Below are 25094 nucleotides of genomic sequence, written 5' to 3'. Positions count from 1 at the left end.
CTCACTTTTTTTTATCAAAGTCTATAGTTGATAATTTATACTTATATACTAGTATGTCTATAGATATTTGTAATTATTGGCCCATATTTTTATTTTGCATAACTAAATATTCAATTTCTATATGTTTTATATTGTGCCATTAAAATGTCTTTTTATATATATATATATATGTTATATTTTATTTTTTATTTTTTTATTAAATATATTTTATATTATAATTTTTTGTTATTATAATGTTCAATTTAATATAAAAGTCATAATTTTAGTTTTTTTGCTTATAATTATATAATTTTTTTAAAGAAATTAGAAAATATTAAGGATGAAATAAAAAAAGTGTAAAACACAACATCTATACTTCTATACTTACTATATATAAAATCAAAACTATAAATAACTATCGTGACATAATTTATCGTATTCCAAAATTATCTTTTTGTAACTCACTCATTAATAATCATCATAAATTTCCAAATATTACTTTTATTCTTTTTCACAATACAACATTATTCTTCTACACATTTTTTATTTTTATCTTTTATTCTTCAATTCTATATTTTTTTGGTTGAATCTTCAATTTTATATTTGATTAATCTTCTTATATACTTGGTCTTTATTGAGTTTTTATGTAACATTCTTCATATCAAATTATTTTTCTTTAAAAAATGTAACACAAAAATAATACATATCAGAAAAATAAGAATACAAGTCGATAGGCACGAAGTGCCGATTGACACACTAGTTGTAACTACACTTTGTATTGAGTTTATATATAAATGCAAAATATGATATAATTACCATCATAATATGATTTCATTTTTCTATTTTGTCATTAACATGTTTAATTTCTATAAAAATCACATAATCATACATAAATAGCACTAACATATTAATCATCTCTCACATTTTAAGTTGAATATTATAACAAAACAAAAATTATAATTATAGTACATCTAATAAAATACAATGTAAAATACACTCGATACAAAATATATATTATAATTCTCTAAAATTAAATATATAAAACTTGAATATTTAATATAATAAAGTAAAAATATGGACGGAGAAATATAAAATATATGTCAAGATATCGGTAATAATAAGAGCATAAAATTTATGCATGATTAGTGTAAATCTTTTTTACATGGTTCACACATCATCCACTCTTAATTTATATTACTTTTGTTTTGTTGAGAGTCGACTGAACTTAACTTAACAAACAAATAATAGATGGTACGTTGACATGTAGAAAAATAATAAATGAGGTGAATAATTGAGTAAAAACTAAAAAACCTTACAATTCGGCGAGGACGTGATATTGTATACCGGAAAGTCCCTACCCCATGTCTGTGTGCTACAAACAATACCAAAACGGGATTGATGCGTAGTAGTGCTCACTCTTAATTCTTTCTGAAACTAAAACCGATTCTTCAATTTGTTTTTCATTCATTCAATTCATTCGCTAATGGATGCTATCAGAAAACAAGCCTCCAAGCTTCGTGAACAAGTCTCTCGTCAACAACAGGTTCTCTCTCTCTCTCTCTCTCTCTCTATTTCACTTCTCAGATCCTTCCATTTTCTTTCTCAATCTTATTCATTCCTTTTCATTTCTATATATACTTGTAATTATCCTTTTCATTAATATGAACCCGTAGTTTTTGGATCTAATCGAATTCCGCACTTGCATTGTGCAAATCAATTAAGAAAAAGTACTTTTACAAAATACTTGAATTCTCAGCTTCTATCTTAATAATATGCATTCAAATCCGTTGCCGAATTCTAAATCACTGAGCGTGGTTCATATATGTAACGTTGATTGAGATGATTAAGATTTAATCCATTTATTATAATTTTTTCACTGTTTTCCTCACTGTTCCTTAGTTTTGCTTTCTCCATCTATTAAGGATTTGATTGTAATTATGCGTTATTGCTATTTAGGCTGTTTTTAAACAGTTTGGGGGTGGAGTATATGGAGGTTCAGATAATGCGGTTACTAATGAGGTAGAACTCCATCTATATCAGAAACTCGAGAAACTTTACCTATCAACACGTGCTGCAAAGGTTAGTTCCTTCTTCTACGTGAATCCTTTATTTTTTTACCTCAATTTATCCCCTCCATCCTAATGGCATATTTGTGTTTTCAGCATTATCAAAGGGATATTGTCCGTGGTGTAGAAGGTTATATCGTTACCGGGTCCAAGCAAGTTGAAATAGGTAGGTAATGTTGGTGAGTGAAACTTTCGTGAACGTTCATTGCAGGAAAATAATATTTTTGAATTCCTGTGTTTGTATATGTTATTTAACAGGAACAAAGTTGTCAGAAGATAGTAGGAAGTATGGTTCCGAAAATACATGTACCAGCGGCAGTACATTGTCTAGAGCTGCACAAAGTTTTGCACGAGCCCGTGCTCAAATGGAGAAGGAGCGTGGGAACTTACTAAAAGCTCTTGGCACGCAGGTATGGATATGTGTTAATACTTAATAGGTATGTTGTACATGTGTGTGTAGATTATACTTATATATGAGTTCATTGACCTGTTTGACCAAATGAGTGAGATTTCTGATCTTAAAATGTCCTTAATCAAATGAAAAAGGAATATGTCTAGAATAGGTATAAGTCCAATCTTGATTTCCATACTCGTAAATCACGTTCATCTATCTCACATTATCCAGTCCGTGCTTGCCATCTCAGTCTAATAATTCTGTGATTTAAGTTTTCTCAATGCTGATTAGGTTGCAGAGCCCTTAAGAGCAATGGTGGTGGGAGCTCCATTGGAGGATGCCCGACATCTAGCCCAACGTTATGACCGAATACGACAGGAAGCTGAAGCTCAGGTATCCTAGAATATATCTTTCATTTGGCTTTCTAAAACTTGATTGGGCTTCCTTTTTCATTCATGTCTTTGTTTTTGCTCTGTCTTCACTTGTGTTTCAGTACATAATTTTATTTTCCTATGAGTAATGCTATACGACTATAGCCAGAATTTTCTAATATTTGAAGGTGGTTGTTGGATAACTCAGTAGGGGGGGGCACTTATCTATCCAATAGATAAAAACAATGGCAACTCATTCTGACAAAAGAATCATGGCTGTCTGGTGTTTTCCTATTTTTGAGTTGTAATTACTGTCTTTTTATCCTAGACAGGCTACCGAAGTCTTCAAACGTCATGCAAAAGTAAGAGAAACACCAGGCAATGCTGAGAATGCTATGAAATTAGAAGCAGCTGAAACAAAGCTGCAAGACCTGAAGAAAAACACGGCCATGTTAGGGAAAGAAGCGGCTGCAGCTTTGACTGCTGTTGAAGCACAGCAACAGAGGTTAACCCTCCAGCGTCTTATAGCTACGGTATTGCTGTTTTGTCTTATGATTCTGCAATTCTTGAAATTAATGGTATATTATATCTGAGTTATAATTGTAGACTTTCTGATTATGAAGGTTGAAGCGGAGCGTGCCTATCATCAGATAGTCCTACAAATACTTGATCAGCTTGAGGGAGAAGTAAGCAACCACATCAGTTGGCCATTTTAATTTTTACCATTCTATTCACTATATAGAATTCAAATATTCCATCTCACAGATAGGTCATCTTCTATTGTTATAACTTACAATCATATGAATGTGTTATTTGTGTGTTTAATGATAGATGATATCAGAAAGACAACGAATTGAAGCCCCACCTACGCCTAGTGTTGATAACAGCATGCCACCACCCCCGTCATATGAAGAAGTGAATGGTTTCTATGCTGGTCAGACACATGAAAGATCATCAGATAGCATGGGTTACTTCTTAGGAGAGGTTAGTGAGAGACTGTTTGTTGTACAAAGGGTTGCACTTACATGTAATGATGAAAAATTTGACTGCTTTCTTCTTTTTGACTGTTACACATGCAGATTTTATTTCCATACTCTGCTGTGTCTGAAGTGGAGCTGAATCTATCAGTTGGTGATTATGTTGTTGTTCGAAAGGTTCATACCTTGCTAGACCTTAATATTTATCTCGCTTTATTGGAACCAAATGACTTTCACTTCGCATTACATTTGGGATATTCTCTCTTTGGTTGGGGAGGGTGATCTGATTTGGACTGCTTTGTATTTTTAATCATTATTTCACATACGGTAACAAATTAGCATAATTTTAAAAACGGGTTCAAGAATAACTAAGTGAAATAGTAAAATGGTTTTATAATATTATTTTGTTAGTCAAGCTCTCTCCTATCAGCTTAAGCTTCAGATATAATTCTTAGCCTAACATGAAATAAGAACTCAGAACATGATTGATTATGACTAATTTAAGATTGGTTGATTGTTTGGTTGAAAATATTTTTGAGGAAAAACAGTTGTTGCTGCTCCAAAACAATAATCTGTAGAGGCTCAAAGGTGTTAACCAACAATATAAGCTAGTTTTTACAGCTGTGTTTTGGGTGAAAGAACTAAACATTTTAAGCTGATTTTTTTTGGCATTAAGATTATCTGATAATCAATTTGTTTTCGGATTTGAACCATGCCCACACTCTGATATGGTTTGTTATGGTTTAAACAGGTGACAAATAATGGATGGGCAGAAGGTGAATGCAAAGGGAAAGCAGGTTGGTTTCCATTCAGTTACATTGAAAGAAGGGAGAGGGTTCTTGCAAGCAAGGTGGCTGCGGTGTTTTGATTTATTTATTATTTATCCTGTTGGGTTGGTTTCTTAATCTGGGGTGCAAATTGATTTGTGAGATAGATGCTCCAATTTTTCGTAAATATTAATGAATACTTATCTTGTTCTTTTACTACTAGTTGGGTCTTATGGACAACAAGATCACATGTCCTTAACGATATTTTATTTTCATTTATCGAGTTAATCAAAATGTTATTTTTGTTTTTAATTTTTTTTTTATATTCATGTGATAATATGTGATTGATCCATGATAGAGGATAAGACACTTTTGAGAACAAACAATTCATATCCCTCATTCTCATTGTGTAGTGCATACAATACTATGCTGATTTTGACATTTATTATATTTTCCCATCTCTAGTAATTAAATTCTCACATGAATTAGTGAAGTACCAAATACAAGTCAGCATAAGAATAATAATAATTAATATATTATTAAACTTTTACTTCTAGACAAATAAATATAAACAGGTATACCTTATTTTTTTCATTGAATTTAGCCAACTTTGACTGTGTGTGTGACCCAGGAGAGTGTCCACTATTTAGATTCTCTTGGAGAAATGTTTCTCTTTTTAAAGTAAAAATATGCTACATGTTTGTTTGATTGATCTTTTACTACTAAAAATATTTATATGGAAAAAATGAGCGAGATTCAATTTTAGAGGCTAACAAATTAGATTTAGTATTTGTGCATTTATCACAGTGAGCACATCTTGATCGGTATTGGTATCTACATAATCGTTAAACATGCTATCCATATCAACTAGAAACAAGAGAAATAAGCATAGGCCAAGAATTAACATTTTAACAGTTCTGTACACTTACATATAATCTATTATTCATATTTAATCATCATTATCTTCTAGATATAAATGAATAATGAATGTTATCATCACTATTTATAGATTTTTACAATGACAGTGCATGAGTATTGGAACAAGATCCTCTCGGGTGCCGAAAACTGAAGTTCTAATTATAATTGACTTTTAAATAAAAATAATTCATACAAATAGTGGATGATATACAGACTGTATATAATTTTTTTACATCATATTAAACCTTCCGAGTCAAATGGTAATGTATATGTTTTATTCCACTTAAGTAAGGTCTCAGGTTCGAGTTATGTGTATGAAAAAATATCAATCAAGAGAGTTAGCCCCACATACCTGTGAATGTTGCCAGTTTGGACAAGATTGTCTCTAATGCGATGATACTTATAAGAAACCAAAAAAAAACTTTTAAATTAGGGAAAATAGTATGAGAAAGAGATTTATACATATTTACATTGTTAATACATCTTCTATTATTAATTCTTAAATAACAATACTATAAATGAACTACCTATGATATACTCATTGTTTATATATTTTTACAATATCAACTCATATTAACTTGTTATAAACTAAATGTGATGTCAACACCAACCACCTCGGCATCTTCTGGTTCTAGAACGCGTGCAGCTTAAAAGAAAATTCATTAAATAGTTTTATATTTTTGCTTAATATTTAAATTTTATCTGTAATAAGGCGCAGGATAACAATTTTTTTAATATTTGTACTTGTTCCCCTCCTTTCCCTCCGTCAAAAAACAAAAAAAAATGGCAAGCAAACTTCTATCACTAATTTTGCCTCGTTCTCTTCACACTTCTCCGCGCCAAAACCCTAATCTCTTATCTTCTTCTTCTCCCTTTTCAAATCTTCACCAATCTCTTCATTTCTTTCCACTTTCTCTTCTCAACACCAAAACCACGCTTCTTTCTAATCTATGCCTCACCGCAACTCACCATCGCACTCGGTTCGTAACCGCTCGCGTCATTCGAGCTCAACAACTCACTGACACTGGTGACGACGATGATAGTCTTCAATCCTCAACCGAAGAAGAAGGCGAAGACGAAGAATTAGTGAGAGATGGTGAGAAGAAGAAGAATGAGCTCGCGGAGCAGAGTATATGGAATCAGATTAAGGAAATTGTGGCGTTTACTGGACCAGCAACTGGACTTTGGATTTGTGGACCGCTCATGAGTCTCATCGATACTGCAGTTATTGGTCAGGGGAGTTCAATTGAGCTTGCTGCTTTAGGTATTCAACTATTCGTCAATACTTGCCACTTTTAAATAGTAGTCGTTTAATTTCACGTCATAATGTTCTATCATAAATAATATGAATCACATATGTGTAGATTGATGCAATAGAAACCTATGCTTAAATGTCTACCAGTATGTAACCAAGTCGATAAAGTACATTACATGGTCCATTTTAGGGATTTACGACTTATCCATTCAATGACTGACTCTGACCCTTCCGAAGCATTTGATATCTAAATCTTTAATAATATTTCGCGTATGATATGGAACTTCTATATCAATTTTAATTTAAGACTTGTGTTTTATCATTATTTAATTATGAGAAGTTGTAGAGTTAGCTTATTCTAATTTACTATGTGCAGGTCCTGCTACAGTTGTTTGTGATTATATGAGCTACGTTTTCATGTTTTTATCTATTGCTACTTCCAATATGGTTGCCACTGCCCTTGCTAAACAGGTTAGTTTTTTGAAGGAAAGATTGATGAATACATATTTGTGAACTTTACAAGGTTTCAATTAATAGGCAAAATAAATGTGTGATTGATTGCACTAGTTACAGAAGATCTGTGACTGACATCATGCGCATTCTAAAGTAGACTGAGTTAATTGCGGACGACACTGATTTTCACAAGTACATGTGTTTGTGTAGGATAGAGAAGAAGTGCAGCATCACATATCTGTCTTGCTTTTTGTTGGGTTAGCTTGTGGCTTTGTGATGCTTTTATTCACAATATTATTTGGTTCGGCAATACTCACCGGTATTGAAAATGTGCTTTAGCCATTTATCTTCTTAGATACATATTGGATAAAAAAAATTACTTATGTAGAAAAGGTAGCAGAGCCAATCCCAGAACTGATGGATTTTCTATTTATACCTTTTATTCAGCTTTCACTGGGCCAAAGAATGCACATATAGTGTCTGCAGCTAACACTTATGTCCAGGTTTGTTTTTATGCAATTATATATCCATTAATTTAAATGGAGAGTGCAAATCATGTTTTATAAACTCAAGAAGTTGCAGAACATTTTATGGAGGGAAGTAATTGTAAATATAGATGAAGGTATTATAAGAGCATTTTTAAATAATTGGATAAAACATAAAAGTTTGAAAATAAGATTATTCATCATGCTTCTTCATTTATTTTGAAAACCATCCAGCTATGGTGTTCTCTTCTGCTTGATTTACTGCAGTGACTTTGTATTTACAGTAAGTCTTTTTTTGGTGATAGATTCGAGGCTTGGCTTGGCCTGCTTTACTTGTTGGATGGGTTGCTCAGAGTGCAAGGTGCAAATATGTTATTTAGTTCTCTAGTGTAATTCGCTGAAGTGAGAGACTGCAAATATTTATGTCCAATATGTCATACGGTGGCTCAAGCTTGACATTGTATTAGCTGATGATATCACCCTTGGCAGAGCTGAATACAATACCTAGTCTCAATCTCTGCTTTGTATGATTTAAAGAACATGATAAACATTAGCTTATAATTTAGTTTGTTGTCTTGGTATTCACATTCTGTAGTCTTGGTATGAAAGATTCCTGGGGACCCTTGAAGGCTTTGGCTACTGCTAGCCTTATAAATGGTGTGGGAGATATACTTTTGTGCACCTATTTAGGCTATGGAATTGCTGGGGCTGCATGGGCTACAATGGCATCACAGGTATGGTGACCATACTATTTTACATTATGATGCATTGTATACTGAATACTTCTTTTCCTCTTCCTTGCTGTTTCTAGGTTGTTGCAGCTTATATGATGATTCAAGCTCTCAACAATAAGGGATACAATGCATATGCTTTCTCCATTCCTTCAGGGAAGGAATTTCTGACGATACTTGGGCTTGCTGCTCCTGTATTTTTGACATTGATGTCAAAGGTTGTATCAATTATTGTACTAGACTTGTTCTTTATCTGGATTAGTCTAACCTATTAATGAGTTCTGATTTTAGGTGGCTTTCTACTCACTACTAATATATTTTGCTACATCAATGGGGACACATACAATGGCAGCTCATCAAGTTAGTTTTACTCGTATCTCCCATTTTATGACTATTCCTTCTTTTGCTTGCTATCTGCACAATTTCGAAAAAACCCAAATACAGGCCAGTGATAACTCAACTCTTACTTCAGGTCATGGTCCAGACCTTTGTCATGTGCACGGTATGGGGCGAACCTCTATCTCAAACTGCTCAATCATTTATGCCTGAGTTGATTTACGGTGTTAACCGCAGTTTGTCAAAGGTTAGTGACAGTCATTCACAATATTACATACCTTAAATTTATTGTCCGAAGATCTCCTCCCTCTCCTTATATCACATGTCTAGTTTTTTATGTCTCCCCTATTCCTGTTTGACATTCCTGTTATATAAGATAAATATCGTTCATTTTAGTTGGGAAGGGTGGTCTTGTAAATTGATATTACGTTCTCTTTACTGATCAATTTTGCATATACTTTCAGTGTTGTTTTGCGATCTTTTTCTTATAAACTGTTTTATATAATGACATTCACTTCTTGATGCTTCATTTTAATTTTCATAATATCAACAGGCCCGTATGCTTCTAAGGTCTCTTGTGATAATTGGAGCTACACTTGGATTCTTCTTAGGGATTGTTGGAACATGTGTTCCTTGGTTCTTTCCTTACATTTTTACTCATGATCAGGTGGTCATCCAGGAGGTCGGTTCTTTCATTTGTGAACTTTTATCTATGAACAATTATACGCTTTTACGACATCCAACCAAAAGTTTTTAAAAGTTTTTTCTTTTCTCTTCTCATCAATTGTAATGATGGGTGCCCCTATTAATCCTTTGCAACTATGCACCAAACCATGTGGGCTGATGTGGCAGTAATGAAAGTTATTATCAATCAAGTAATGGGAGTTACATCAGTATGTTTTTTAATGGTTTCTTTTGTTCCGTTAGAGCATATGATTTCAAATAAATCATGATCCGCATTGTATAAGTCTCAATATGCAACAGAGAAAACAAATGGAAATGCAGTGTTTTGTTTTTGTAATTTTCATTATGGAATTTACCATATTTAGTTGTAAGCTATTGTATTTGTGACCATGCAGATGCATAAGGTGCTAGTTCCATACTTCGTGGGTCTTGCTGTGACACCCCCTACTCACAGCCTTGAGGGAACATTGATGGTATGTTCACTACATTTGCTCAATAAATGGGAAAGTAAACATTATTGAATTGAAGTACTATTTCTTCTCTCCAACTTGCTCTTCTAAGATGTTCAAAGAGACAAGGACTCTCTTCATGCAATGGCTCACGTTCTTCTACCTTTTCTGGTTTTACATACTCGCATTAAACTTGTTCAACGAAATTCTGTTGTTTGAATTTCGGACATTAATGTGTTATGCAGGCTGGCCGGGATCTAAATTTTATAAGCTTGTCAATGACTGGATGCTTATGTCTGGGTACCATAGTATTATGGGTAACAACACTACCTTTTCTTGATCTCCTTGTGTATAGTAATATTGCTTGATCCATTTTGCCTTACCACCTAATTTTCCGTGATGGTAGTTTTTAAGCAGCAGATATGGTTTGCAAGGTTGTTGGATTGCCCTTGCAGGATTTCAATGGGTAAGATTAAGATCTAGAGTTTGCATCAAGTGAAAATATGATTTCTTGATAAATTTTGAAGCGTAATTCTTTAATTTCCATCACCTTAATGCCTTCACTTGAGTCACAAGTTAACACTACTTATCCTTTATGGTTGTTAGGCTCGATTTTCGTTGGCCCTCCGACGCCTTCTTTCTCCCAATGGCATCTTATACTTGGAAGATTTAGACCAGCACCAGGAGCAAAAGCTAAGGGCTACCTGATTTTGGAGCTCAATTCCATAATTATACCCATACTTCATGACACTTTACAAGGATGGAAGAATTTTGTTGTATGTTGCACGTAAAATATTATTACATAGGCATGTATTTTCTATTCAAGGGAAAGCCTACATTGAATCTATTTAGTGGCTTAATTTTCCCTCCATGTATTCTTATATTAAGATTGCTTGTAAACAAATCAAGAATGTGTGAAGTTAAAAAGCAATTAATTATCATCTTTCTTAAAGTACTAAAGAGATGTTGAAAGCATGTAAATTTTAAGTAATAAAACAATATAATAAGAAATCTGGCACATGAAACCGGGTATGAGAGAACATGTAACTATGTTGGATATATTAGGCCGTATATAATCACCAAATCCTCTAACTCACTGGACAGCTTCTATGTATTTTTACTCTACAAATGTCATTCAAATTACAAGTCTAGATTAATAATATCCATGTTCACCAAGTTCTTCAATGGAGAATGGATGAGAAAAGAGGGAGAAGGGTTTTGTGGAGAGGAAAGAAGGAGAAAAGAAACGAAGGAAGAAGAAGAAGAGGGTGAAGCTTGAGGAAGAAGAATAAAATGGATTTGAGAGGATGGTGATTATGGATACTGGGTTCTTCTATTTACTGTAATATTGTTTTGGCTTTAAGATTGGATAAGATCAGACAGTATATAAAATTTGCGAAGAACTAAGAACCAAAACGGGTGTTTGGTCTAGTGGTATGATTCTCGCTTCGGGTGCGAGAGGTCGTGAGTTCGATTCTCGCAACACCCCTTCCTATTTTTTTAATATTTAGTGCTTATGTTTGTCCGTCACAATCAAGCATGGGCTAGAATCTTCAAACAATTTATCTCATAAAATGCAAAAAGGTGATAGCTGAATTTCAGATTAAAAAACAAGAGTACCATACTAAGAGGGGGAATTCTTCCTAATTGAGAAAAAAATGGACAAATCAGAAAATAAGAACCCCAAACCCGACCCTAACAAACTGTAAAGAAATACAGTAAACAAAACAAGAGGATATTTTCCAAATAATGGATCAATGAGAGCTATCCAACTTGTAGAATTAAGGTTTGGTTGTTGGAGTTGGTTAAGTAGAGCATCTACTTTTTTTATTTATGAAATGAGAAGTAATGTACCTGAAGAAAATAATTAGCCATTACAGTATCCTTCAACAGCATTGGCTTTTGGCACTAAATTAACTTCAACTAATGAATCAATTTGAGGGACATTCGAAGTGCTGAGTTGAGGGAATCTAAATGAGCACAATGCAGATTGAAAAGAATAGATCTTTTCTTGAAAAGTATGTAGGTGTTGAAACTCAGAGTGGTGCTCATAAATCCTACAACAACAGACCACACCCAAAGTCTATAAAATAAATATAGGAGTAAATACTCATTTTACTCCCTCATATTCTTCGTTCTTACTAGTTTCAGAGTTTTAGTTCTTCAAAAAAAAAGGACCTAAAATGGTTCCAAAAATTTTAAATGTGGGTCAAATTAGTCTCTATCAAGTGTTGTAAAGCATGCTAAAAGAGACTAATTTGATCCACGTTTAAATTTTTTGGGACCATTTTATGTATTTTCTTCGTTGAAGGACTAAAGTAGTAAGGTCAAAAAATCTGAGGGACTAAAATGAGTATTTACTCTAAGTCTCTTAAATAAAGGTTAAAACGAGGCTTAGCTAGTATTATCAAACATTATGGAAACCATTGGGTGCAAAAGACACATCAAGAATGTCTTCCATGCAGTAATCAGATATTGTGTCAACCAAGTACTCAGAAATGTTGCTTGTTGAAACTGAACCCTTGTCACTAACCATGTTTGTATTAGAACGAGAGCTTCTTCCTTCTGAGCCAGTTGAAGTGCTTTTGGAACGTAGTGGTGTTGCTTCTGGAGATGAAAAACCAACCTTTACACCAGTGAGAAGAAACCTGTTATGTTTCTGTGTATTTTCATTGGCTCCATGGATAGAAAGGTCACATTCTATGCAAAATATTGCTCTATCTTCTCGGCAAAACACATATGCATGCCTCTCCTGTTACCAAAAACAATATCAGTGTTTCTATATACAACAATAATCAAGCCTTAATTCTACCACCTTAGAAGAATGAAAAATCTAGAAGTAGAAAGTTACTAGGGAATGGAAGAGAGAAAGAGTGTGTACTTGGCATATATCACATAAAGGAGAGTATTTGGAGTTTGGGTAGTGAAGAGAGAAGCGTGAGTGTTTGCTTGCAAGCTTGTTGGCATGGTGGATTGTAATATCACAGGCATAGCATAGAGCAGCTTTATCTGCAGAACAAAACACAGAAGCTTCCTCCTTGTTACACACATCACACTGTATCTTCATCTTGGTTTCTTTCTTTGCTTTGTGTATGTCTTCTCTTTTGAGTTTACTTATTGAATATTGATGGGTGGGGACAAAAGTATTATGGGCTTTTGGGCATGCATAGTCCGTGAGAACAGCTAAGCTCAGAAGTATTATTAAGAGTGTGTTTTCGACTTTTTGGGTTATTTTGAGAGTTAGATTTTAAAATAAAATAAAAGGCTTTAAAGTCGTAAAATATACTTGTGAGATGGTTCCTAAGCCTTATCTTTCTATATCAGAAAACTCTGGATGCAATTGAATAAGCATAGCTATCTATTTTCTCTCTCCATGTCTATGTATTTCTCCTTCTTTGAGTAAAGAGGGTGAGTGAGCAAGTTGGGTATTTGGGATATATAATATTATTCTATTGCAAAAGCTTTCACTCTCATTCTGTGCTTGTCTGAACTTGTAGTTGTAGGCAGCATGGCATACATTAATATGTTACCTTTATTGATTCAATCACTGTTTTTGAAGGAGGAACCTTCCTTCTTATAATCTGTAAATCTTGTATCATAACTTCCATCTCTTCATCTTTTAAGTTTAGAAGTATTTGACATTTAAACTCAAAACGAGATCACATGTCCCATTTTAATTGTTATGTCCCAATCTAATTAAAGATGAACATTAATTAAAAAGAATAATCATAAAAGTATAAAATAATTTTTGTATATTATTTATTAGAATGTGATTAGTTTGGGATACAAGAACAATAACATTTTCGACAAAAGATCCTTGTGGATATAACACTCCCATTTCACAACAACTTCAATAAAAATGATATTTTGGCAAACCTTAGCCTGATATATGACAACTATTTTAATTTCCACCATCTCTCAAGTATTAGATAAAAAAATTTATTGAAGGAAATAAAAATAATCATTTAATTTGCCAAGGTGTGCTTGTCATATGTGAAGGCTCTTATCATTGGATGGGGATCTGTTGTCCCCAACCATGTCTCCAACTACGTATCTGACCAATCACAATGAAGCAAAACTTATAAAATTATGAATATTTAATTTTTTTTTAACTGACGTGACATAATATGATTGGTCTGGGACAGGGTTTTGGACAACAGATCCTTATCCCTTATCATTAGTAGTCTTACACTTAACCTTATTCCCCCATATAAATAGTCAACTAAGACTTTCTCATTAAGTTTCTTACTTTATAGTCTTCTTTTTCCTCCTCATCTTCCCCATTTACTTTATAATTTAACAAAAGTGTTATTACACTCTTTTATCCCTATCATCATTTATGGTTAATGAGGCACATTTCTACCTTTATTGAATTTTTTATAGAGATAAAACTCAATTTGATAATTTATATATCTTAACCACTTATTAGTTAGGCTTCTATCTATTACTAAAGATGATAATTATAGAAAATATCATTAAAAAATTAAAGGATAAAGACATTTATATTTTAATTTATTATAAAATTTACATTTTCATTCATCAAAACATGTAACTTGGGTGATGATATTTCTTATAAGAACATTATGCGTGATGAGGAGGAGAACCAAACCATAAAAAGACATGTAACTTTTACACGTGGTGGTTTATTATTGGGCAAAACACGTAACAAAAATGTTGTTAAGTTGTCCCACGGACAGATAAACGAGATCAGCTATCCCACTTTTTTGTAACCCAATCTGATGTAAATTTAACACATACTTGAAAAGAAAATTGAGAAAAATATAAAATAACATTTTTATCTGATTTGGTAGAATATAATTGACTTGTGAAATGAGATATAAATTTTTTGGGATAGAAAATCTTGGTTCTAGATATAGATCCTCTATCCAAAAAACTTGGTCTCTTCCTGTCTCTACCCAATAGATTTACACCAAATAATAAAAGTTTATTTTTATAATTTTTCTATTTAATTAAATGAAACATTTTAACGAGACATAAATAACGACATAACTTATCCTTGTCTCATACGACTGACACGACGTGTTTAACAAGCAAGTTTTATTATATATACACGCCAAGCACCAAGTGTGTTAGATAAGCATAAACACCAAAAGAGAGAAAAACAATTAAGTTACTATTCTTTTTTGAGTTTGATTTTAGGTTTAACAACAATGGAAAATCAATCATCATCATCATCATCACAGATGCAGTTCCTTCTCCTCGAACAAGTTGAGTTTTTGAATGTCAAAGATGATTCTCTCTTTCAATGGGAACTCGTCAACGTCGTTGATGCTGAAGAAGATGAAGAAAGCGATAACAGCATCGAAGATGGATTCGGTTCTTGGAATTCACCTGGTTCTTCTCTTAAGGATGCTCCAATTCAAGATATTCGTCATATCCTTCTACATCCTGATGATGATCATGTTTCACGTGTGGAAGTGAAAGATCACCACCATCCCCATGATGATGATGAGGTTCATGATGATGATGATGGTGATGATGATGGTGATGATGATTTGGATGATGAGCTTATACCTTGGGATGTGAGTAACAAGATGGGAAGGGATAGAATGAGGAAATTGGGGAAAAGAGAATTTCCAAAGATGCATAATTCTAAGAGATCTCCTTATCTTTTTTTCAGCCGTGGATGTGTTCGTGGAAAACATGGTTTGGGTCTTAAGCACAATTTCTAATTACTCATAACTCAGGTAATTACTACTATAATCGGACAACCCCTTTATTAGTTTACCATTCGATTTGGTTCAAAATTGATGTAATTTGGATTTGGGTATCTGTTATCATTAGGGTATGTAATTAATTGTAACTCTCGTTTATGTGAATACTATTGTTATGGAAAAATCATTCCTTTATGGTGAAAGGGGTTTGTTTGGTTGTCATGTTAGTTGTATGTGGAAACAGAGCACATATTAGAAAATTGGGATTTCATGGATTGGGATCAAAGATCGAGAAGGTTTGTTAGGAGTCTCACATTGAGTAGACTGATAAACTCAATGTTGTACTTTAAGTCATGAGGCTCTCCCACTTAATAGACTACTCTTTTGGGTTAGGCTCTCCTCATGTGCTTAAGTCTATTTCTGATTTGTTTGGCCATTTGAAAAGATGAGGGGACTGGAAAAAATGAACCTGTACTGTGTTCTTTTGGTTTTCAATCATTGTTGGAGAAATTGATTTTAAGTTTTAACCTGTTTTTTTTTATAAAACGAGTGGCTAATTTTGTGTGGTGAGATTTATCCATCCAATCTACAACCAGGACTAGAAATCGATAGGCTATGTTTCTAACTTTGTTATCTTAAACACACAAGTTTGATTTCAATTTCACCAATAAAATGCAATGTGAAAAAAAACCCAGCTAAAAGCAAGAGAAACAAAAGGGAAGAGCTTTGACATGAGAAGAATGTTTGTTTGGTGATGGAGCCTGCGCCAAGGAGGCTGGTGAGAGGATGGTGGCACGGTCGCCCGAGGTGAGACATCGATCTCCTTAAAATTCAAAAACAAACTCCCAAACTAATCGTTAGTGGTGCGTGCTCGAATCTCGGGTTGTTTATGTTAACCATTGTGGTCACTTGAATGGTCTACAATGGTAATGTGCAAACATGGGGATGATAGTGGCTGGTTTGGAGTGGCATATGGTATGATTGGGTTCCAAGTTTGTCGGATGCTCCCAATATGTTTGTTATCTTTTGTGCATGTAGCAATCTAACAACTGTGAACATACTCAATTGTTATTATTGATAAATACAGATCACTTTTAGAAGTAGTTTTCCATGACTTGGACAAAATTTCAATTGGCTAAATTTTTTATCATGACAAATATTTTAATGAGATCATATCTCCCCTCATGTAATTAAGATATTAAATATGGTACATTATCATTAACATCGATGGATTTTCCTTAAAACAAAGTGTTGGTTTAGTGGTTTAAGATCCTGTTAGATTTCAGGATGATCAAAAATTTGATTCTTAAAAGTAATGTTTGTTGGGAGGGGTAATCACGCACCCCGAGATAATTTAGTTTTTTACCCAAAATGATAAGAGGATACTAATGGTAGTACAAAAAATTCATCTGTTTTAGCGTACCTTAAATTCATCTGTTGTCACACTCACGAGTTATTCTGAAGATAAGTCATTGTAAAGTGTAGCCAAAACTGTGCCCACATATGAAAATTGTGACAATGAACAAAAAAAGGACACTAATAACAGCCAAAACACGCGGTTGTAAGTTAATAAAATTTAGTCCTAGCACACGCACCAGTTTATGTTATTAGGGGCCAGTTTTGCAACTAAAGTGGTTGCAAATTACTCATTATTTTTCGGGAAATTTTGAGATTACCTTATTTGTTGTTTTGAGTTTTTTTTTTTTTACTAGTTACGTATTTTTTTTTACAATCACTTTATTTGGTCACAAAAAATTGCAATCGTCTTATTTCACAAAAATGTATGGATCTACTGGTTTATGACCCTATTAGATTTTTAGGAAAACTATGTATCAAAAAAGATAAAGATGTACACAAAAAACGAGATTCCTAAGATGACTAAAAGGTCGAAGATTCGATTTATTGAAATAATAATTGTTGAGAAGGGCAATCAGACATCGAAAAATATTATTTGTTTAACTATACGGTGAGGCCGTAGGTAGTACAAACAAAATACATAAGTTCATATACCAATTTTAGCAATAGATATTTTCCATCCTTAACTCTTAGAATTACATGAGACCAATTATTTAGGCAGCTAGTCCAAGTTATGTAATTTCTTATTATCTACACGCTACATCTTAAACAAAACATGTATGTTAGATTAATTGGTAGGCATAAATTAGTTTACCATTACCCTCATGGATTTCATAACTAAGACAGGTTTAATAATATTGTTGTTAGGTGTAAACGCGGTGATAAGCTTAGACACAAATGTTAATTCAATCAAATCAAATTTAAACTTTAACTAAACACATTTTTCTAAACAAAACCTCGAGCATTCATCTTTAGCATTTCACCAACACAAAAACATCATAAGATGTTAAACGGATAATATCTTTAAAGATCAAACAATATATAATTTTGTTGTTCATACTTGATATTACAGTTCATTCTAACCATGCCACTCCTCAAAGGTTCATTAAATATACCCATATTCTTATAATACACTTACATTTATTTTTATCTAAATTTTGTAGCCAATAAATTTATGACCCATGCAAATTTTAAGTTACTTCATAATTATTATTTTTATTCAAGAATCAATTACCATTTGAAAATAAATGATAAATAATATATTAACACTCATAAAATTATTCTCATAAACTTCATGTAATAGTTGTTTGGCTATGCAACAATGCATACAACTTCCACATATTTTTTCTTCTCCAAACACAACTTTAGTGCAACATTAATCACTTCATATCATATGAGGTTATCCAGTTATGTGTTTAAGATCGAGAGAGTAAAATGTTTGAGTTTTAGAGAGAAATGTCTAGCATTTGGTAATTGGGAGTGTAAAAAGGAGGAAGGAGAAGTATAGTATTTTGGGTTTCTTAAACACATGGGTCTCTAGATTCCCAAGAAAATAAAAAAAAAAGTCAAGAGTTTAATTCATGAAAACGATACTTATTAGGAGTGATAGTACAAATATGAAAGATATTAATATTATCCAAAAAAAAGTAAAAATATATATTTGGTAGTACAAAAAAACAATGGCAAAAACACATATCACTAATAAGCTACAATCTCAAAGCCCATAAATTTAAACCCAAATGAATTATAAGCCCAAAAGACCCACTGATTTCTGGCGGGAAAATCATAACTCTTTCCCGGCCATAATATAACTTCATATAATGTTCTCCATTTCTATATTCTGCGCTAAATCAAACTTCACACTCTCTATTCTTCAAAGCCATGGCTTCTGATTCTCCTCCCACAAATTTCAACTATGGTTAGTATCTCTCTCTCTCTCTCTCATTTAATGTTTTTTATAATTCATTCTCATTTTTACTCAAATCTTTTTTTTATTTTATTTTTCATTTTTTTCAGATCCTTCATCCCCAGACGATTCTCTTTCCAGCCCTATCGGCAACACTTTCTCTTCTCCCGGAGACGCTTCTCGCCGGAGGCAACGCCGCCGTCGCTCTTTGACTCCATCCGCCTTCGGAACCCCGCAGCGGAACCGTTCCCGATTCGCCTCCTCCGATGGCGCCACGCCTACTCCGTCGCGCTCCAGGCAAAGAGGCCCCACCACTCCCACCTCCACTGACGAAGTTCCGGCGTCATCTGAAGGCGGCGATGGTTACGACATGGATGATTCTAGACCTACCTTTGTATGGGGCACAAATATAAGCGTTGAAGATGTTAACGACGCGATTCAAAGGTTTCTTAGGGATTTTAGAGAAGCTTCTTCGCAGAATGAGGTTGATGAGTTGCATTTGCATACTGAAGGGAAGTATGAGAAAATGATAAAACAGGTTATCGATGTTGATGGTGAGTCTCTTGATGTGGATGCATGTGATGTGTTTGATCATGATCCTGATTTGTATACGAAGATGGTTAGGTATCCGCTCGAAGTGCTTGCCATTTTTGATTTGGTTTTGATGAATATGGTTAGCAGACTGAATCCTATGTTTGAGAAGCACATTCAAACTCGCATTTTCAACCTCAAAACCTCAACTTCAATGCGAAATTTGAATCCTTCTGGTTAGTTTTTAGTATCTTCTCTACTACTGTTTAAAACTATGTGTATTAGAGTTCATAATGGCGAAGATTGTACAAGTGTTAAACTGATGAACTTATAGCATATGATTCATACCCTGACCTTACAGTTCAACTAACTAACTAGCTATCTACTTAACTGTATAGTGTAACCATGCTTTAAATAGTTCAACTAACAAGGTTAGTACTTGTCCTGTTGTAAGAAAGAATTGGACTGATATCATGATGTTTTTAAATAGATATTGAGAGGATGATATCTTTAAAGGGAATGGTTATACGGTGTAGCACAATCATACCGGAGATAAGGGAAGCTATATTTAGGTGTATTGTGTGTGGATACTGCTCTGACCCTGTTGCTGTAGAGAGAGGTAATTCTGTGGGGCTTTTTTTATTAAGGCATAATGTACTTCGGAGTTATCATTTTCATTTTTTCATCTGTAATTTCTGCTGACTGTTGTACTTTTAGGACGAATAACGGAACCCACCATATGCTTGAGGGAAGAGTGTAAGTCCAGGAACTCCATGACACTGGTGCACAACCGATGCAGGTAATTCTGACCTCTGGCTTATTTGTAAAAAGAAGAGGTTGTAAGTTGATTATTTGGGATGAGAATACCAGTAGTCATTCTCAAGTAAACTCACCTCTTGTTACCTCCAAATACACTTTTGAAACCAAAGTTAGTCCTATATTTGGAGTCCTTATAGTACCTCTGAAAGTTGTTTTAAAGAGGACTGGATACAAGTTTTCAGCCTGGATTTCAACCTAGTAACCATGAAACTGTGAGTAACTGATATTTGCTCTAAAATTAGGTTTACCGATAAGCAAATTGTGAGGATACAGGAGACACCTGATGAGATACCTGAAGGAGGAACACCTCACACGGTAAGCGTTCTGATGCATGACAAGCTGGTGGATGCTGGAAAGCCAGGTGACAGAATTGAGGTGAGACCATGCTGTGGCATATTTGGTGACAAATAAACCGCATATGATTGTTTAATCATCTAGTTATTGTTTTCTTGTTCATTAGGTGACTGGTATTTATAGGGCTATGAGTGTGAGGGTTGGACCATCTCAGAGAACTGTTAAATCATTGTTCAAGGTGTGCATTACGTTCTTGATTCATTTGACATCTACAGCTCCACACACACATTTTTATCTAGTCTAATTGATGTTTTTGTTTTCTCCCTTTCAATTTTGTAGACTTATATTGACTGTCTCCACATAAAGAAGAATGACAAGTCCAGAATGCTAATAGAGGATGCTATGGATGTTGACAGTGGCCCTGGCAGAAACTCAGAAGAAGTTTTCTTTGACAAGGATAAGGTACAGTTTGTACCTATTTTCGTTGAAACCCACTGCTTGCTTTATCTACTTGCTAATTGCATGCTTGTATGAGATCCAGGTGGCTCAACTGAAGGAGCTTTCAAAACAGCCAGATATTTATGAAAGACTGACAAGGTCAATGGCGCCAAACATCTGGGAGCTGGATGATGTAAAGAAAGGTCTTCTTTGTCAGGTTACACATCTCTCTAGCTATGCATTTATTGATTGTTTGACCCATTTTCTGAGGATGCTAATCTGTATCTAATTGCAGCTTTTTGGTGGAAATGCTTTGACTTTGGCATCTGGTGCTAGCTTCCGAGGTGATATAAATATTCTCCTTGTTGGTGATCCTGGTACAAGCAAGTCCCAACTACTTCAATACATTCACAAACTATCTCCTCGTGGCATTTACACCAGTGGAAGGGGGAGCTCTGCCGTTGGATTGACTGCTTACGTGACCAAGGACCCTGAGACAGGCGAAACTGTATGGACTATGAGCACACAAAGTTTTTATTATCTTATGTACAAGAAACATAGCTAGACATAATTGTTTCTGTTTAATCTTCAGGTTCTAGAGAGTGGTGCCCTAGTTTTGAGTGACCGCGGTATCTGCTGTATAGATGAATTTGATAAAATGTCCGACAATGCAAGGAGCATGTTACATGAGGTTGATTACATTCTTTGTCTGTATATATTGGCTGATAAATGTTGTTGACGCTTCAAAATGTTTATCCACACCAAAACCAATCACAATTTTAGTATTTATTTTGCATAATGAGCTATGAATAGGGAATTGGAAATGCAATAGCCTCACCCATTTTGCTAATGAAGTATTCCCGCAGTAACATCTATCTTTTTCCACAAGACTTAGTATGGTTAGAAATTGTAATTCTATTATATACTATGATTATTCCTGCAAGACAATCAACTCTGCACTTCTAAGTTTTGAATTACTAATGGGATTGCTTCCGTTTATTCCAGGTGATGGAACAACAAACAGTTTCAATAGCAAAGGCAGGTATTATTGCATCTCTCAATGCTAGGACTTCGGTGTTGGCTTGTGCAAATCCAAGTGGATCTCGATATAATCCTCGCCTGTCGGTCATTGACAACATACACCTTCCTCCAACTCTTCTGTCCAGGTTAGATTTTAGAATTCAGTTGTGATTTTAGAATTCAGCTTCTAGTCAGTTTGATACTACTTGCTTTGGTATTTTAGCCTTGCTTCTAAATTTTATAATTAATTATCAACCAAAAACAGATACCCATGCCATTGAATTGGTTGTTAATCCTCTTGACCAAACCAGTGCTGAGTCTCTTAAAAGTAATTGTTATGTGCTTTTGCAGGTTTGATTTAATTTACTTGATTCTTGACAAGGCTGATGAGCAAACTGACAGACGCCTCGCCAAACATATTGTTTCCCTTCACTTTGAGGATCCCGAGGTCTAGTAGAATTTTATGATCTTATCATTCAAGGTTAAGATCCAAACTTTGATGCTTTTATTTACTCGTGTAATGTTCCCTGTCTGTACTTGCAGAGTACGGAGCAAGATGTGTTGGACCTTTCTACATTAACTGATTATGTGAGCTATGCCAGAAAGAACATACACCCACAGCTGTCTGATGAAGCTGCTGAAGAATTGACTAGAGGTTATGTGGAAATAAGAAAAAGAGGAAATTTTCCTGGGAGTAGCAAAAAGGTGTTACCTTTTATCTTGTAGAATTATGAGGGTTTATCAGAAATTGTGTTACTAATCAGCCTAGATGTGCATATACTTGAACTATGGACAGTATTAACTACATAAAGAATCATCTCCTAAATTAGAGCTAATAGTCACTAATCAGCTAGTCAATAACAGCTAATACGACAAACTACACATGTGCTTATTTCTAGCCAATGCAACTAAAATGTTTCTGTTTTTTCAGCATATTGCTTGATTGCTTATTGAATTGAGGTCCTGATCATAACGAAATTCATTTGATTAATACACACTACTTGTACTCACCAATTCAAATATTTCATCGAAATGGATTCAATTTGTCCTGCCCCTCAACCATAACAAGAATAATCTGCAAGATAGATCACCACTTATTGTGTGTAATTAGATTGATCTCTCTGATATGAATGAATTAAATCCTGTGATTGGAATTATGGTGGTTTTTCATACATGTTTTTCTGCTCTGTATGCTTATTTTCCGGATCAATTAAACAGGTAATAACAGCAACTCCGAGACAGATTGAGAGTCTGATTCGTCTTAGTGAAGCCTTGGCTAGGATTCGCTTTTCTGAATTGGTGAGTTAAGCATGCTTAGTTTTTAATGATGTTCAGATATGGAAAAACATGCAGAATTATTATTAACCTAATGCACACAGGTTGAAAAGCATGATGTCATTGAGGCATTCCGGCTTCTGGAAGTTGCAATGCAGCAGTCTGCAACGGATCACTCTACTGGTTACCCTCTCAAACAAGCCTGATTCTCTCTTATATTCCGCCCTGACAGACTGGATCTAATATGATAACTTTGCATGTCCTTTTTTCTTCTCAGGAACTATTGACATGGATCTTATTAACACTGGAGTCTCGGCAAGTGAAAGGATGAGACGTGAGAGTCTGTTGCAATCAATCCGCAACATAATCATGGAGAAGATGCAAATTGGGGGACCATCCATGCGGTTATTGGATGTATGATATCTTACTCAATTGAACTATATAGATTATAGTTATAGTTATAGATTATCTTTATTTTGCAATGACATTCTAATTCTAATATGTTTAAAATGATGTAGTTATTGGAAGAATTGAAGAATCAGAACACTGGCAATGAAGTTCATCTTAATGATGTAAGCGTGCCTTCTCCCTTATGAAAGAAACTTTCTAACATGTGTTCGTGCGCGCTCTCCATATATTTAATAAGTGAACTAATAAGCAAACTCATGTTAATGCAGCTAAGGAACGCAATTACTACTCTTGCTAGCGAAGGATTTGTTAACATGCATGGTGACAGCGTAAAAAGATCTTGATAATATGAAGCAGAATATCAGTCACATCACGTGGTTCCTTTATTCGCCACAAACCCAAAAAAGGACATTCTTGTCAATTGTCATATGGGAGTTTAGCACTATGGTGCCCTGTAAATTCAATTATTGGTACTTCTTTCACTCGGAGTATTAATTATTAGATTATATTGATCTGGGTTTTTACTTAATTACGTAAGTAATTCTCCTATTTATTTCAAACGTGACTATAGTTAATGCAATTACCACCATGGTTTATGTTATGCGTGACATAGTAATTCAAACCGCGACATCAAATTTTCAAGCTGCGGTATTAAAATAGATTAGGTGATTGATTATAATCTAATATTCGCACTTTTATGAAAGTAAACTATAATCTACCACTTTGAGGTTTGTTTACATACACGGCCATATATTTGTATTGAAATGTTGTTAAATCAACATTTGGTCAGAGCTATAAAATTAGGCGGGGTATGATTTTAATGCAAGTTTGTGCTTGTTGTCCTGTAGATAAACCTGACTATAAAAACATATCAAATATATGCAACCTCTTTTTTTTGGCACGTTATATATATTACGCAATCTGTAAATAACTAGCACAATTCAGATTCTACTTTAAAATAAAAACTTACATGATACAATATATGATTTCTTTTTTATAAAATATTTATTCTTTGTCCACTATTTTGTATCACAAATAGTAAATGATATATTTATTATGTATAATTTTTTTCGCTCACATTACATATATATTAAAATCTATATATCATTTGTGTTTCTTAGTATTTACGCTCTGCATCCGGAAATTAGGTTCTGGTTTTTCATTTAGAAAGTGTTGAGAGTTTGCTCATGAGCTTTGATAGATGGTTATTCTTGTTGGCAAATTATAGTAAGTGATATTTTATGAATTGTGATTGTTATTATAAATTGATAAGCAAGTCTTCAACTATACTTGTATGAATTGTGTCTATTAAATAATAATAAAAAATATATGCAATCATAAATGTATAAAATTAATGATAGATAATATAATAATAATGTCATCCAAATATTATATGAGTGTAAAATGTATACACTGACAATGTAAAGATTTATACACATGCACTTTATCATCCACCACCGTTCATTTGGATTACCTTTTCTAAAAAGTCAACCATAATAAAAAATCA

At 33.9% G+C, this 25094-nt stretch overlaps 5 protein-coding genes and 1 non-coding gene across 9 annotated transcripts; 5 read left to right on the top strand and 1 right to left on the bottom strand.

Annotated features, from left to right (window-relative positions):
• Positions 1342 to 5015, top strand: LOC109353301 (SH3 domain-containing protein 2-like). 2 transcript variants are annotated; one of them, XR_002108443.1, is made up of 11 exons: positions 1342 to 1522; positions 1936 to 2058; positions 2142 to 2211; positions 2304 to 2455; positions 2731 to 2832; positions 3143 to 3343; positions 3434 to 3496; positions 3642 to 3794; positions 3890 to 3964; positions 4539 to 4721; positions 4978 to 5015. XR_002108443.1 is itself a non-coding variant. In XM_019595524.1 (10 exons), exons 1-10 carry the CDS (start codon positions 1463 to 1465, stop codon positions 4653 to 4655), a joined length of 1116 nt encoding a protein of 371 aa, XP_019451069.1. In that variant the 5' UTR covers positions 1342 to 1462; the 3' UTR covers positions 4656 to 4769. The 2 variants fall into 2 exon arrangements, 1 of the variants encoding a protein (XP_019451069.1); XM_019595524.1 differs by lacking the exon at positions 4978 to 5015 and having other exon boundaries at positions 4539 to 4769.
• LOC109355484 (protein DETOXIFICATION 46, chloroplastic-like) lies at positions 6194 to 10712 on the top strand. Of its 2 annotated transcripts, none has more exons than XM_019598672.1 (14): positions 6194 to 6736; positions 7104 to 7198; positions 7391 to 7499; positions 7628 to 7683; positions 7971 to 8026; positions 8261 to 8399; positions 8477 to 8614; positions 8688 to 8756; positions 8869 to 8979; positions 9286 to 9414; positions 9812 to 9889; positions 10111 to 10182; positions 10272 to 10331; positions 10472 to 10712. In XM_019598672.1, exons 1-14 carry the CDS (start codon positions 6256 to 6258, stop codon positions 10571 to 10573), a joined length of 1695 nt encoding a protein of 564 aa, XP_019454217.1. In that variant the 5' UTR covers positions 6194 to 6255; the 3' UTR covers positions 10574 to 10712. The 2 variants fall into 2 exon arrangements, with proteins under 2 accessions (XP_019454217.1, XP_019454216.1); XM_019598671.1 differs by having other exon boundaries at positions 7574 to 7683.
• On the top strand, positions 11283 to 11354 carry TRNAP-CGG. The gene has a single exon. It is a non-coding gene; the product is annotated as a tRNA-Pro (tRNA).
• Positions 11663 to 13068, bottom strand: LOC109354142 (B-box zinc finger protein 21-like). Its single transcript, XM_019596491.1, has 2 exons — positions 12747 to 13068; positions 11663 to 12617 (listed from the first exon to the last, which is right to left on the bottom strand). The coding sequence occupies exons 1-2, from the start codon at positions 12930 to 12932 to the stop codon at positions 12273 to 12275; spliced, it is 531 nt and encodes a 176-aa protein (XP_019452036.1). The 5' UTR covers positions 12933 to 13068; the 3' UTR covers positions 11663 to 12272.
• On the top strand, positions 14947 to 15700 carry LOC109355480 (nucleophosmin-like). The gene has a single exon (XM_019598669.1). The coding sequence runs from the start codon at positions 15037 to 15039 to the stop codon at positions 15556 to 15558; it is 522 nt and encodes a 173-aa protein (XP_019454214.1). The 5' UTR covers positions 14947 to 15036; the 3' UTR covers positions 15559 to 15700.
• Positions 18717 to 23986, top strand: LOC109355478 (DNA replication licensing factor MCM4-like). 2 transcript variants are annotated; one of them, XM_019598666.1, is made up of 18 exons: positions 18717 to 18814; positions 18913 to 19569; positions 19824 to 19952; positions 20051 to 20132; positions 20395 to 20527; positions 20613 to 20684; positions 20786 to 20908; positions 20988 to 21101; positions 21180 to 21392; positions 21477 to 21575; positions 21890 to 22050; positions 22256 to 22352; positions 22448 to 22609; positions 23123 to 23199; positions 23280 to 23362; positions 23457 to 23593; positions 23698 to 23751; positions 23857 to 23986. In XM_019598666.1, the coding sequence occupies exons 1-18, from the start codon at positions 18778 to 18780 to the stop codon at positions 23929 to 23931; spliced, it is 2505 nt and encodes an 834-aa protein (XP_019454211.1). In that variant the 5' UTR covers positions 18717 to 18777; the 3' UTR covers positions 23932 to 23986. The 2 variants fall into 2 exon arrangements, with proteins under 2 accessions (XP_019454211.1, XP_019454212.1); XM_019598667.1 differs by having other exon boundaries at positions 23123 to 23203; positions 23284 to 23362.

Source organism: Lupinus angustifolius, chromosome LG08, assembly GCF_001865875.1.
Source record: "Lupinus angustifolius cultivar Tanjil chromosome LG08, LupAngTanjil_v1.0, whole genome shotgun sequence".
NCBI classification, from domain to species: domain Eukaryota; kingdom Viridiplantae; phylum Streptophyta; class Magnoliopsida; order Fabales; family Fabaceae; genus Lupinus; species Lupinus angustifolius.
The sequence above is the reverse complement of the archived record's forward strand: the minus strand, read 5'-3'. Positions and strand labels throughout refer to the sequence as shown.